The following is a 16236-nucleotide window of genomic DNA, read 5'->3' on the forward strand; positions in this document are numbered from 1 at the left end:
CCGACCCGACCTCCCCCGCGCCTCCCGGGACCCCTGAGACCTAACGGGTGAAGGACTATCGCTACCACTCTCAGAATCCGGGCCCCCCCGCCGCCCGACCCCTACCGAGGATCCCGGTCCCCGACCTCCTGCCTTCTTCCGACTGGCCACCTCCGAAACCCCTTTTTCTGCGCCTATTCCCCCCGCCCCTTTACCCCTACCCCCCTTCTGACTAGACCCCGACAGCCCGGACCTACCCGCCACCCTTACTGGGGACCCGCTATCGGACCCGGCCACCTCTCGAGACCCCTCCCCGCCCCTGGAACTCACACCTTTTGATCTACGTTTGCGCTTAGGGGCCCCGGGACCCTCCCCCCTTGGGACTACGGCCTGGGCACCCCCCACTGGCCTACTCCCGCCTCTCTCCGTGGCAGAGCTCCCCTTAACAACCTTCCCGCCAAGAGGGCCCCGGCCGGAGCCCCCTGCACTTGCCTGCTGCCTCCCAGGCCGTTCATGCGGTCTCCCGGCTCCGGCCTCGTCATCCTCGGTACTCTCCGATGGGGGGGAAGCCCGCCCGGACCTCCCCTCCGTGGGTCTTGCAACGCCAGGGGGCCGCCCGGCCACTTCCGACCCGACAGTAGCAGCGCCCCCGTCCACGAAATCCTTCTGCCTCCGATTACTCGTCCGAGGCTCCGTCCGCACGCGGGGAGGCAAGGCCTCGACCACGCGGCTCCCGGGCCTGCTGCCAGTCGCAACCGGAACCCCACTGCTACCGGGGACAACACCACCGGGCCCCATGCCCGGGCTCAGCCTCCTCGGGGGCCTCCGGGCCCTGACCGGTCTCCCGCCATCGCCGTCCCGATCCGCCGCCTCCGCCAGGGCAGGGCCGAGCTGTGCCCGTAGCCAGTCCGCACCCTGATGCCGTGCCGCCGACCTGATCCCCTCCAGCAATCACTCCACGTCGTCCATTGGTCCTGCAGAGGAGACAAAAGAAAATCCAACCGAGCAAAGTCCGCGCACACCGAGGTGAACACAAACTCAACCGGGTAGAAAGTTAGAATGACTCACCTAAGATGGCTGCTCATTTAAATAGCCCATCCTACTTTACCCATAATCCAACCCTTGCTTACTTCCTCCTAAGCCCGCCTCCTAACCCGTGTCAAGGCCTTTTTCCGCTTAGCTGCGCTCTGGCTACATGGGGCTACAATATCTTTGTCATTTTTAATTGTGGTAAATATTGAGTTACAAAACATGGAGCAGAATTCACATTAATATAGGATGGGTATCTGTAATTTAAATAGCACAAAGAGAGAAATGTAAATGGCATTGTAGATTGTATTACTATAAATTGGCTTTAAAATGAGAGATCACCTGGAATCTTTTGCATAGTATGTTTTCTTCTTGTTTTCCCCTAGTGTTCTTTCCTGTTGGAGCATGGGTCAAGGTCAGCGCTACAGAACACCTTAATTTTGAGTTAGGCTTAAGGGCCACTCTCCCCTGTACGTTCCAACTAGCTGCATCACCAATTGAAATGAATCATCTGACCATACTTTGGAACTTCAAGGGAGCAGAAATTGCAAAATATGACGGTAAAGAATTTAAAAAGCCCTCAGATCCGAGACTGACTATAAAAGAAGATGGTATTGCAGACGGAGATGGTTCTCTATATATTGATAACGTGACTTTGGCTGACATTGGGCAGTATATGTGTCGAGTAGTCTACAGTCCAGACCAGGATTATAAGCTCATTGATATAACTGTCTACGGTAAGATTTGGACATAGTTTATAACACTCTCCATTGATTACATTTGTAAATCTCTCATGTTTTAACAGTACATAAGAGTCAATTCATTGGCTGTATTTGTGGTCATGTGCATGTGTTTTTTGCTCCAGAAGGAAGGGGGAAATGTCCCATTGGCAACTGCTGTATAAATAATTTTCAATAGACAAATAGACTTACCCAGCCGAGCAAAGCACCCAGAGCTCAATCAGCTGTTCCACTGCCCTTTGCAACAGAACCCAACGTTGTGACATGCTAAAAGAAGAAAAACGACCACAACAAGAGGACATAGTCTTCAATTAGAAGGGCAAAGGTTTAAAACTAATATTAGGAAGTATTACTTTACTGAGAGGGTAGTGGACGCATGGAATAGCCTTCCAGCTGAAGTGGTAGAGGTTAACACCGTAAAGGAGTTTAAGCATGCATGGGATAGGCATAAGGCTATCCTATATATAAGATAAGGTATTTTGAAAATTGGATGGGCCGAATGGTTCTTATCTGCCGTCACATTCTATGAACTGGTTGTCGCTGGAATCCAGATGCACCCTTCATCTTTCCAGCCTTATGTTTAAGAGCTTTTCTGGGAAGCTCCCACCCTACCTGAGCAGAATGCTCTCCCCGGCTGTTCCCACCACCTATAACCTCCAATCCAGTACCAGCACTTTATTTAGTCTACCTCAATACAAAAAGATAGCAGCCCGATCCTCCTTCTCCTACAGAGCACCGCAATTATGGAACGACCTCCCGCACACTTTCAAATCTTCCCCAAGCCTAAAGTCCTTTAAGAGATCCCTCTCTACATACCTCAAAACAGAATGCACGTGTCATGGTTAATTATATATTTCCTACCTGTTCCATGTAAAATTTTGGATATATTGTGTATTAATATTGTTTTTGTATTTTATTGTACCCTAATGTAACAATGCAATGATTTGTGGACCCAGGACATACTTGAAAACGAGAGAAATCTCAATGTATCTTTCCTGGTAAAATATTTTATAAATAAATAAATAATACACTGATCAGCCACAAAATTAAAACCACCTGCTTAATACTGTGTAGGTTCCTCTCATGCTGCCAAAATGACTCTGATGCATCGGGACATGCCCCAAAATATTAGCATCAGATCCTTTAAGTTCGACAAGTTCGGCACAGGAGGGAGGACAAATAAGGGCACCGGAGGTTGGGAAGCTGAAGAGGGGACAGGAGAAGGGACAAAGAAGGGCACAGGAGGGGAGAGAGACTAAAGAAGGCACAGGAGCAGGCACAAAGATGGGCACAGGACGGTATGGGGCTAAAGGGGGCACAGAAGGGGCATTAAAGAGGGCAGGGGGGTAAAAATCACACAGGGGAGGTTGCGCAAAGAGGCACACAGAGGGGGAAAAACACACAGTGGGTATGGGGGCACAGAGAGAGACTTACTGAGGGTCTGAGGGGGACAAAAGAGACACACAGAGGGTCTGACAGGGATGAAGAGACACACAGGGGCTGAGAGTGGACAAAGAGACAAACAAGGGGCTGAAGAAGAGCAAAAAGAGACACACAAAGGGGTTGGGGGAGAAACAGATGCACACAGGGGCTGGGGGAAGAGACACACAGAGGGGAAGAGGAAAAGGAAACACACAGAGGGGAATAAGAGACACACAAAGAGGTTTGGGGGAGAAAAAGACATCTGCTGGTTGAAGATAGAGGCCTGCCAACCAGCCAGAGCAGCCAGCCTGCAAGCAACAGCAGAGAGACAACTCTCCAGGGCCCATTAGACTCCATTGTAGTTTCTAATGGGGCCTTGAGGGGACTCTTTCTAACATACAGTTTACAAATTTGTGCAATAAATATTCTTGAAAACGTTCGAAAAATGTTGGGTGGTTTTCATTTTAAAGTTCAATAACTAACAGTTCACTTGCTGCCTAAAGTATCCTACATTTTGACAGAGGTGCCATTGTAACAATATAATCAATGTTATTCACTTCACTTGTCAGTGGTTTTATGGTTGATCAGTGTAGACAGAGACAGACATTTTTTCTTCTATAGATAATCTACCATATGGATATGATGAAATGAATTAATGCAGGAGATAAAGAAGTTGACTTTTCCAGTTCAGTAGTATCTGATATTGTAAACAATGGACGGAGGATAGCTATATAGTTTAAAAACCAGAACGGATATGAGCTCCGTGTAACATTGCAGGAGCAGGTACGGTCATGCCAACATCAGGCTTATCATGTCTGTTGGTCTAATATTAGAATATTCTTTCTTCCCAACTAGTATTTTATTGTGTTGAAGAAAGAGCATACAACTGGGTTGCACAAATGACCCAAGGCGTCTACAATTAAATATACAGACCTATGTTAGGAGATACACACATGTAAACTACGCCAATCACCTGTTGCCCCTACCTCCCTGAGTAGGCACCACATCAGTTTCACCCTCTCAGTCACCTCCGTCAGCATTTCTGACACAAGGTGCTGTAGCTCCTCCCCTTTTTATGACACAAGGATGTCACGCTCATGCCATCGATACAAAATGTTGTCATTGCCGATGTCCACTCTTGTTTTTTTGTTGGAGGCTATCAAGAACACAACCCAGGACTATAAATACTTAAGCGGTACATCGGTTTAGTGCCCTGTTATGGTTTTCTTGTGATTCCAATAACGCATTCTTGATCATCTGTGATTTGCTGGTTATCTGTTTTGTCTTGTCTGTACTCTGTACTCCTTGACCCAGCTTGGCTTATCGATACTGTGTTTTCTGGACTCACTGACCTCGATTTGTTTTCAATGACTCAGATATTTTGCCTGCTAACGGCATCATGTTAAGCCTGGCCACTTTAAGATCCGGTAATACGTTTCTATTCTTTTTTCCTCTCTTGATTAAAGAGACGTATGGACATACCTGTGATACTCTAGAGGTGGAGTTACACCTCTGACAGCACTAAAACATGTCTCATTATGTGCAGATTATGTAGTAAAGCTTCATATAAAAACTCTAGGCACCTTGACCATCTCAAATCACTGAAGTGAGCATGGTGATTGTAGTAACCCTTTAAGGTAATGTGTTCATTGTGTGTAAATAGATTTTCAGAGCACTGGGATTAAGATCCTTTTCTGAATGTTATATGTTGATAGTATAACGTTTGCTGCAAACAAATTGCATGTTATCTCTGAAAACACAGAATCAATTAACGTGGATTAAAGCTTAAAAAATTCCCCACGTTCTACTAAACGTAAGACGCCTCTGTGTATATTAACCGTTTAGGAAAAATATGCCTTAGAAATATTTCAATAAAGAAAATAAACATATTTTAAACTAGAAAAAGAAGTATACGTTTTTAAATTTGAAAGGATACAAGTAAACGTTTTACCCTTCTAATTTAAAATCAAATAATATGAAAGTCTTTGAAAGACCATGTCTGTGATAATTAAAGAAACTAAGACCTATTAATACATTTTCAAACAAGTTAGCATTTAAAGAAAAAAATAGCATTGGATTATCTTAAAAAGGGACAAAGTTATAAAACCAGCAGAATGAGGGAAGGGAGTAGTTATTATATTATTTTAATCGACAGACTTCTCTTAAAGAGGTACTGTCACCCTCCTCTAGAAAACAAGTATTTCATATAGAGAGAATCTTTATAAATTACTTATTTTGCCTGTGTTGGAATGTCACTAAATGTCACTGAAATTCAAACCCAGTCAAGAGATATACAGAGACAAAGTAGGGACCACAGTCAAGAGATATACAGAGACAAAGTAGGGACCACAGTCAAGAGATATACAGAGACAAAGTAGGGACCACAGTCAAGAGATATACAGAGACAAAGTAGGGACCGCAGTCAAGAGATATACAGAGACAAAGTAAGGACCACAGTCAAGAGATATACAGAGACAAAGTAGGGACCACAGTCAAGAGATATACAGAGACAAAATAGGGGCCACAGTCAAGAGATATACAGAGACAAAGTAGGGACCACAGTCAAGAGATATACAGAGACAAAGTAGGGACCACAGTCAAGAGATATACAGAGACAAAGTAGGGACCACAGTCAAGAGATATACAGAGACAAAGTAGGGACCACAGTCAAGAGATATACAGAGACAAAGTAGGGACCACAGTCAAGAGATATACAGAGACAAAGTAGGGACCACAGTCAAGAGATATACAGAGACAAAATAGGGGCCACAGTCAAGAGATATACAGAGACAAAGTAGGGACCACAGTCAAGAGATATACAGAGACAAAGTAGGGACCACAGTCAAGAGATATACAGAGACAAAGTAGGGCCCACTTTGTATTTGACATTCTTAGACACTTTTCTAGTGACAGCTGCAGGGAATTGGCTCTGTCTACAGAGGAGCCGCCGTCTCGCGGAATCTTCCATAGACTTCAATGTTATTCTTTCCCACATGCGCGAGAGCACAGCAGTGATGTTGGCTGAAGCGCCAGTAATTGAAGAGGACCTGTCAGAACAAAATGGCCACGCCCACAAGGGACAAATTCAGGTGAGTAAATCTCACCTTTACCTGCCCCCCTGGCCACCGGTCACCCAGCAAATTCTGCACAGTCCCTAGACAGTGACAGTTCCACTTTAACGATTGACCAGGACCCAACACAGAAGAGATCTGAGATGTGGGATGCAATGTCCAATGATTCTGAAGTCAATCAAAGGCCACTCTTGAAAGGGGCATAGGACTGTAAGTTTTTGTCTCAGACTGCTCTGATATAAATCCGATAGACACTAATTACTGCAAAGCTTAATCCTAGTGTGTAAGGGTCTCTCTGCCTCTATGCTTGGCATTTTGGCAAAGAGGTTGGCTTCATCTCATGTTTGTGCTTCAGTCAGTGAAGGAAAGTGTCAAAAAGCTGCTGACATTAAATGTGGTATACGCATTAGGAGAGAACTCTTGGCATTCCATGTCTTTTGCAGCCACCATCTTGATGATCAGTAAGGTCAACAGCGTGAATTAATCTCTACCTTGTGGAAGAGAATAGATAACGCCCCATGAATGCAGCCAGGGGTGTCTTCTTTATAATAGTTATACTTTATTATACATTTCCTATCAGTAAATTGGTGGCAGAAGATTACCTTCCACAGGGTTACAATCTCATCAGAACTATAGTTAGTTCGTATAGTGTCAGACACTTCCTCTTGCCTTTTTTATATAACAGCTTATATTGTTTCTGTTTTGTCAAGTAAGCAATTCAAATTTATAAAACTACATTTAGTAAACATTTGATGAATGTAAGATAAAACTGACTTTTTAAAAAACTCGCCATAGTACTGCTAACATTAACTCTACATTAGTCATCTTTTTGTGAAATTGTATCAAATCAACCACAACAAGGGATCGATTACCTGGAACTGGGAATGTATAACATTAATCATTTTATTTTATTTCACAGCTCGCCCAACCATTAAATCGCTGGAGAAACGTAATAGGACAGATGGGAGGGAAGAGACTGTTTGCTCAGTCGCTGGGTTTTACCCGAACAAAATTGATATAACATTACTAATCAATGGAATGGTAGCAGACGATTCTGTGCTGAGACCTCTTCAGATCAGTAGTGATGGTACTTACAGTATCAACAGAACCATGACTTTACAACCCAACGAGAAACCCAACAGCCTTTCCTGTGAAGTGCAGCATGAATCTCTTCCAGACCTTCTAAAGAAAGAAGTCAGTCTGTATGAAGGTAAGAACAATCACTTATTGTGCCTATATGATCCAAGTTTGGTTTGCCTCCAAAAAATTATTTTAAATACCAATCAATATGCAACTTTGATCACACCCCATATTTCTACCTGGTCAGTCTACACATATTTAGACAGTTCCTTTAGTAACATTGTCACAGAATCACAGTTTCATTGCTCTTAGCTCTTTACTTTGTATGAATCATATAGAGTTATTCACTTAAGTGAGAATTCAATGTGAATTTCAAATTTATGGTAAAATAGCCGAATTGGAAAAAATCAATATGTCACCTATGTTATCAGTTTAGCTGTGATTTTTTTCAGATCTTAATCCCTTAAAGGGAAACTATAGTGAAAGGCAAACAAGCTCCTATATTGTCTCTTTAAGGATGGAGGCAATTGTCCAAGTTCTGACCTAAACAAAGCCTAGACAAAGCCTAGAAGCTGTTCAACCATAGTTTACCTCTTTCATATTAAAGCAAACTTCTAATGATGAACTTACCTTTCCCAAATCACTTCCTCTTCTCTTCCTCTCTCAGGATCTGTTCTTCTTTTCTTCCTTTCTGATATAGTTCTCTTTAAAACATAAGATATAGTAGGGACTACTTTGTCTTATGTATTTTTCCTATGCTTGACCCGCTCTGACCAAAAGAGGAGCTTAAGATCGCTCCATTTCCTGTGGTCAAAATATTTTCCCACAATACTCACCCTTTCGTCCGTGTTCTCACGTGGCTTCATTCGCCGTTCGAATGTCCTGTAATTTAGACAGGGCGCAGGCGAATTTCGGCCTAACAGAATGAGTATCGGTTGTCCATTCGTGTTAGGATGAAATTTGTGCATTTTGTTTGGTTCAAAATTTTATTTGAATGAATTAAATTCCGATCCGGTCAGTGCCGCGGCTGCATCTTGCAGCCTCTTAGTAAATAGAACCCTAGTTATCACGACATTAGGAAGCTATCTGCGAAAAGTTTTGAAAAGTCAAGATTGGTCTTTCAGTATATAGAGATACAAGTTTTAGACCACCCAAGTGCAGTATGTGTAAAATATGCAAAAGGATAATTACTTCCCTTCGTATGGTAAGGTATAACAAAAGGATTCCTCTTAGTCCTTAAAATACACAGATACAAAGCAAGATATACCTATACCTAAAAAATACAAAAGAAAATACGCTCATAGGGGATTAACGTTGATACAATAAAATGCCCCTTATTTATCTATCACACTCACAAGATTGAGGTTTTTTTCAAGCTCATCAGAATGATGTAGATTCTCTTGGACCCCTCATTTGTTGAAGGAATAGGTATTACATGCAAGAGATGAAAGATGACATAGTGTAACACTGTTTTGAAAAAGTATAAATTGGCTTTAATGGTTACACTTACAGCATAAAAGTTGTAAAAAGGCCCATCAATACAAATCTGTCGTCCAGACAATGCAGGAAACGAAATCCTTGTAGAGATCTCAGCCAGATAGACAAATATAAAATCAAATAAAATTAAATAAAAGTTCAAATAACTCTACGCGTTTCGTCTGACTTCGCAGACTTCCTCAGGAGTGATGAAGTGCTTCAAATCTTCTGGGTGCTTTGTCCTCCATTTATAAGTCCTCCCGCCGTTTATTCGGATCGAAATCAGCTGTAATTCATCTGTTGTATTTCGGTCCGTAATGGTTTCCCATATATGGAGTTCCGGAGCGTCTCTGTGGAACGCACGTGCGTTCCACCAACCCGGAAACATCCACCTTCATCTCGGCTGGGCGGAAGTCATCGGCTTTACGACGCAATGCGTCTCACTGGAACGCACGTGCGTTCCATCTCACCCCCACGAAGCAGTCATCATGAAATAAAGTTAAACAAATACATAATATTAGAAATTTGTTCACATCATTATCATTTTGAGCCAATATAAAAGTATATACTAAGACTCCAGTTATCTTCTAAAATATATTCTTAAGGAGTAAGACACTCATAGCGTTTTGTGGTCTTAAAGTGGTACCAATGTTTAGCACACATAGTGGTATCAAGGTTTTTCACATATAATGATTCTATACTTTCTCTTCACATTCCTTGTTCACCATCTATTTGTGGGGAGTATCTTTTGGATGTAAAAAAATATCCAAGACTAAATCGAATAGAGCATCACAATCCAAGAATTAGATACACAAAGAGACAAAAAACAGAAGTGAAAATAGGATACAGTGACTGGAATAGGTGCACGGTGGAGAAACCAGAGAGAGGGATTCTGGACTACAAAATAAGCCTGATAAAAGTAAAAATAAATGAGAATAAAAATAAAAATAAAAATAAAAATAAAGATAAAAAAATAAATAAAAATAGAAAATGTATGTTATAAAAATGTTATAAAAAACAAACTAAATCAAAATCCACATTCAGCCCTAAGGGCTGAAGTGTTTGCAGCTTATGAATCCAGAATCCCTCCCTCTGTCTGAGTTTCATCATAATATCCCCTCCCCTTACGTCCAAATTCACCCGTTCGATGACAACCCAGGATAAATTATGGGTCTTAAAAGCTGGGCATACATTGCAATGCGTGGGGACTGAATGGTTCCTAACCCCCTTCTTTATATTATTTAGATGTTCTAAAAAGGCTAAAATACGTTTTTTAGAACATCTAAATAATATAAAGAAGGGGGTTAGGAACCATTCAGTCCCCACGCATTGCAATGTATGCCCAGCTTTTAAGACCCATAATTTATCCTGGGTTGTCATCGAACGGGTGAATTTGGACGTAAGGGGAGGGGATATTATGATGAAACTCAGACAGAGGGAGGGATTCTGGATTCATAAGCTGCAAACACTTCAGCCCTTAGGGCTGAATGTGGATTTTGATTTAGTTTGTTTTTTATAACATTTTTATAACATACATTTTCTATTTTTATTTATTTTTTTATCTTTATTTTTATTTTTATTTTTATTTTTATTCTCATTTATTTTTACTTTTATCAGGCTTATTTTGTAGTCCAGAATCCCTCTCTCTGGTTTCTCCACCGTGCACCTATTCCAGTCACTGTATCCTATTTTCACTTCTGTTTTTTGTCTCTTTGTGTATCTAATTCTTGGATTGTGATGCTCTATTCGATTTAGTCTTGGATATTTTTTTACATCCAAAAGATACTCCCCACAAATAGATGGTGAACAAGGAATGTGAAGAGAAAGTATAGAATCATTATATGTGAAAAACCTTGATACCACTATGTGTGCTAAACATTGGTACCACTTTAAGACCACAAAACGCTATGAGTGTCTTACTCCTTAAGAATATATTTTAGAAGATAACTGGAGTCTTAGTATATACTTTTATATTGGCTCAAAATGATAATGATGTGAACAAATTTCTAATATTATGTATTTGTTTAACTTTATTTCATGATGACTGCTTCGTGGGGGTGAGATGGAACGCACGTGCGATTTTAGATATACCCCCAAATGAAAAAAATGCATTATTAAATGCATGCAAGCTTTCAAGTTGGAGCATATCTACTAAACATATATTAATATTTTTATTTTATTTTTATATTAATTTTGTTTTGCATTTTTCAAACACTAACTGCACTTTCACTGATGATATCATTGTGATTATACATTTTACTGCTCTAAAACACACGATTGTGTTCAGCAATGTCTCCCGAGTACAACAGTACCACCCATAAGCAGGTTTTATGGAGTTTTGAAAAGTTACAAGGTCAAATACAAGGTTTAAAAAACACATTATCTGGTATTTTCTCTGGTATTTCAGTCTGGGTTCTTGGGGCAAGTTTCCCAATATATAATTAAGAAAATAATATAATTATATATAAATATAAACAGCTGTATATAAATATATAAATTGCAAATAAACTGTATGTATTTAAATATAATGATATATACACAGATATAAACTGCTTCCCAGTCGCTAGAAAACACCCCATAGGGGTGTTTGAGAAACTATGCTCCCTCCATGTCCCCACCTGTTAGCATCGGGTCAGTGATAATTAAAATTGTAAGGAGGGTGGACAGCTAGCATCCACTACTCAGCACACATGTAATAATTTACATTACAGCCTAGTGATAACTCCACTGGCCACTCCTCAGATGGCTGCTAGAGGTGGTTCCTGGGGCAGTGCTGCACAGTGTGACTGACATTCAGTGTCTCCACCCTCTGCATGCAGGCACTGAACCTTCCTCATAGAGACGCATTGATTCAATACAATTCTATGAGGAGATGCATCATTGGGTGGGCGGCGTTTGGCTCAACCAGATGGGTGTTTGGAGAACTGAGAGACTCAGGGGTAGATGGACAAGCGGTAAAGGGGGTATAGTTAAATAATTGAGACTTGTTGCTGTTGCTGCCAGGTGGATGAACTAAGACTACCTAGGCTGTCCAAGATAGAAGAGGCATGTCCAAAGTGGAGGGAGCAGCACACTATGTCTGGGGGTTCAGGGAGCAGCCAGCTGTGACATACATTCTGAGGGGTCTAGGAGGAGGTCAGTCACACCCTCCTGATATCCCTGGTGATTCTGCCGCCATGTTGTAGTACAGCCAGGGAGCAAGCAGTTATTTTTTAAAAAAAGAATTACCCAAATGGGCATTTTTTTCTTTTTTTGTGCAACCCTACTGTGGCTCTTTGAGGCAGCCATTTGTGTTACCTTATGGAAACATCGGCCCTGTGTGAAACTAAAGGAGTTCACTCATTCATAAAGAGATGTATTAAAACAGTGAATGTACATATCATGCTCCCATATGGTGAAAAGGAGGGTGTACTTGTAGGTTATGAATGTTAACATATGTTTTTGCAGGTTCTGCAGGAACAATGTCATTTAGTTGTCTTGTTAAAAGTCATTGATGTTCAGTGCACCACGACCACTTCATTGATTTAAAGTGGTCATGGTGCCTAGAGTCTGTATTTGCAACATTTAGGCTTTGAAATGCTGCCCATACATAGATGAACCTGTCTGCTTCCTTACATTTGAAATTCAGCTTGATTTCACTTTGAATAGTGAATAACTCTGTAAGACATGAACTAGGACCTCAGGAGAGGTGCAAAAAAATTAGACATATTTTGACAGTGCAAATATTCCTTCCACCAGCCCTACTTTCAGATCCTATTGGGAGACTAAGATGAAAGAAATCTAATTAAACATTTATTAATTTATCTCCAGCGGTGCCCAGCGTACAGCTCTTCTCTTCAAGAAGACGTGAAGACCAGGAACAGGTCTTTCTCTGCGATGTTCGAGGCTTTTACCCCGAGGCAGTGACAGTAAACTGGCTACTGAACAGAAGAAAGACTGAAATCCCCAGTAAAAATGCAGATGGCAGTTTTAATAAGGAAAGTTACTACCGCGTCCAGTCTTCACCTGATAACCAAGTAACAAATATCTCCTGTGAGGTCCAACATGAAACATTGATGGATCCTGTGATCAAGACTTCGAGACTGCCAGAGGAGGGTGAGTTAATGGGGTAATTTAAAGGGACACTATGGTCACCAGAACCACTGCAGCTTATTGTAGTGATTCTGGTGTTTATAGCCTGTCTGTGCAGTGTTAGCACCGCTTTTTAAGAGAGGTGATTACTGTGGCAGACTGCCTGGTACCCCGGCTAGGTACCTCGGTCAAGCTCACCTCCTACCTGTAAACAGGACACCTGGCGCGCTTCAGCCCCAGTCCTGGCAGCTTGTGGCCAGAGTTTTCCCACCCTAGATCAGGGTATCGTGCTATAGTTCCAAAGTGTTCAGGCTCTCCTGCAGAGTGTATAGCGTTCCCACCATAACACTAGCTAAGACTAGTGACTAAGTGAAAGGTGAAATAGAGCTGACCTAAACGCAACACAGGCATTTTAGACGTACATTCCAAACAGGTTTTCATCAGTGAAAATAATGTAAGTCCCCCCCAGAGTCTTGGTGCCAGGGACATAATTAGTTTACGTCACCATTATTTAATTACCTGCTGGAAATCACAAAATGTTGCACAATCACACAATAAGCCAATTAACTCCCATTAGTGTAAATGCATTATAGTGTTGCCAAGGTAGGGTGGTGACAGACCATAACAAGGACTGAGGACCACATGGGGGATTCAAGAGGGTGACAGAACAACCAGTTTAAACTAGCCTGGAAGTGTCTCTGGGACAACACCCGTCTGGGAAAACAACAAGTAAAGAGCGGAGAAAAACACACACCCTGTACCTACAATGGGCACAATGGGTGACTACAACATAAGAGCAGCATAAAGTGTCTGTCTTGAGCCACCAGTGACGGTAACCACCATCACACTTACTGTGTCAGTGCTCTGCATGGACGAGGTGAACGTTCCCCATAGAGATGCATTGATGTGCATGCGCAATAGCCTCCCTATGCTCTCCTATAGGAAAGAATTGAATTGGCTGAGATCATTAAGTTTTATAGCAGAGCCAGCCATGGCGGGACATGCGTGGCGAGGGTGAAAAGTTAAACTTAATAACCTTATTTCTCAACAGAGAGGAGCAGGAAAACTAAAAGATAGCCAAACACTATTGTGTCAGGAATACACATTTGTTTCCCTAACACTATAGTGTTTCTTTAATTAATAAGTAAATAGTGTGTGGCAGGCACTCCAAAGCAAATTCTAAATTTTGGTCCTACAAAGTTGCAGCCCTGTTCCCCTGGATAAAAAGCAAACAATAAATAAAGGTCCGCAGTACTCAGCAATCATTTAAGGTGGTTTATTGAGCCATCAATGTGAAAGGGCAATGTTTCAACACAAGCTTAAGAAAGACATATACGTGTTGAAACATTGCTCTTTCACTTTGATGGGTGAATAAACCACCTGAAATTATTGCTCATGCTGAAGACTTTTATTTTTGTAATTAAGTATTGACAGGCCAGAGGGTGCTTAAAGGGATTCTCCAGTGCCAGGAAAACATATTTGTTTTCCTGGCACTGCAGGACCCTCTAGTGCCCCTCTACCTCCCACCCTCCCAAGTTGCTGAAGGGGTTAAAACCCCATTCAGTGACTTACCTGTATCCAGCGCCGATGTCCTTTGGCGCTGGGTCAGGCTCCGCCTATGCTCCTCCCACGCGGATGTCAGCTTGCGGGGGAGACCTAATGCGCAACAATGGCCGCGCATGCGCATTAGACCTCCCCATAGGAAAGCATTGAATAATGCTTTCAATGCTTTCCTATGGGGGTTTCAGCGATGCTGGAGGTCCTCACATAGCGTGAAGACGTCCAGCGTTGTTATAACACACTTTTCATGTTCTATGAACACGGAAGTCCCTCTAGTGACTGTCTAGTAGACAGCCACTAGAGGAGGAGTTAACCCTGCAAGGTAAATATTGCAGTTTATGAAAACTGCAATAATTACACTTGCAGGGTTAAGGGTAGTGGGAATTGGCACCCAGACTACTCCAATGGGCAGAAGTGGTCTGGGTGCCTGGAAGGGTCCCTTTAAAACAGGATGGAAAAAAACTATATGTACAAAGGCAAATCAAATTACAGTGGGACCTCGGTTTACAAATGCCTCGGTTGAAAAAATTGCCTTGATTTACAAATTTGTTTCACAATACAAAGCAAGTTTCCCAAGATGCATTGCACCTGGGAGGTTTATAGCACCGCCCCCTGCATGCTGGAGCCTGTGGGTAGCACGTGGTGTCGAGTGTGGATGTGTTGGAGCGGCTTTTGCATCGAGGTTTGGAGCCATTCTGGAAATTGTTTGCAGTTGTTTTGGGTCTTTTTGGTGCATTTCTCAAGCTGTGGAAAGTTAGGGAGCTGAGCTTCGTCGTTTGCATGCCTTTTATTGTGTGTTCTGCATTGTGGGTTGGTTTCCATGCCAGCTCATTTTGACTTTTTTCTGACCTCCGGTACGGATTAATTGGTTTTCAATGCATTCCTATGGGAAACCGTGTTTCGATTTACAAATTTTTCGCAATAAGAAACGTCCCGGAGAACGCATTAAATTTGTAAACCGAGGTCGCACTGTACCTGATACAAGGCAACTGCTTACATTAAAGAGATCAGGAGACCAAATCACAGCACAAAGGAAAAGTGGTCAAGGGGAAGCCAAATCCACTGTCATATATAGTCCACAAGCCCCTCATGTTTTTAATTCAAGATATTGAAGGATAGTTAGTTGTAAGACCCACATAAAAACATTTTTTTTTTAACAAAATGCAAATGAAATACAAATGAAATACTTACTCCATACTATTACATTTCTTGCAGATGAGGATGAGGTGGGGACCAGCACTTCCAGGGTCATGGCAGCCATCTTGGGATCCTTTATCGTAACAGTAGCCGTGTCTCTCGCTGTGTTTTATAAGAAGATCTACAAGGAAAGATGTAATAATCTAGATTTTTATATTTTATACCCGTTTAAACATAAAGATATCTTGTATAATCAAAATATAAATAAAAGGCAGAAACAATAGAGGCGCTCTCTTTTAAATAAAGTGATACTTATCAATAGTATCCAGGTGACTCTAAATAAGGCAAAGTACGTGAAGAATTAAAACAAAATACACTATCTGTGCAACTCAAACACGAATATATATATAAATATAAGTTGTATCCCACAAAGCACTAGATATTTGTGTCAAATCTTGAAATAGGTATAATTGTTGAAGTGTGTTCATCCTGAAACAGGCTTGCACAACATATGGCCCACAGGCTGCTTGCAGCCCACCAAAAGATTTCATACAGGCTGCCAGAACAGGGCCAGCGCTACCATAAGGTGGCACAGACGGCTGTGTTAGAGCACACGGGCCAGGCGAGTGCAGGATCCATGTGACCAGCAGGAGGGGAGCGCACTGCACAGT

General features: G+C 41.9%; 1 protein-coding gene across 1 annotated transcript in view; it reads left to right on the top strand.

Moving 5' to 3' along the window:
- The first annotated feature begins 1510 nt into the window (after positions 1–1510).
- The window catches only part of LOC134571357 (tyrosine-protein phosphatase non-receptor type substrate 1-like), a 28726-nt gene continuing 14000 nt past the window's right edge, over positions 1511–16236 (top strand). Inside the window, exons 1-4 of the mRNA XM_063429559.1 lie at positions 1511–1745; positions 7161–7451; positions 12608–12892; positions 15644–15760. Of these exons, the coding sequence (XP_063285629.1) occupies positions 1511–1745; positions 7161–7451; positions 12608–12892; positions 15644–15760 (928 nt within the window). The remainder of the gene's footprint in view (positions 1746–7160; positions 7452–12607; positions 12893–15643; positions 15761–16236) is intronic.

Source organism: Pelobates fuscus, chromosome 8, assembly GCF_036172605.1.
Source record: "Pelobates fuscus isolate aPelFus1 chromosome 8, aPelFus1.pri, whole genome shotgun sequence".
Lineage (NCBI taxonomy): Eukaryota > Metazoa > Chordata > Amphibia > Anura > Pelobatidae > Pelobates > Pelobates fuscus.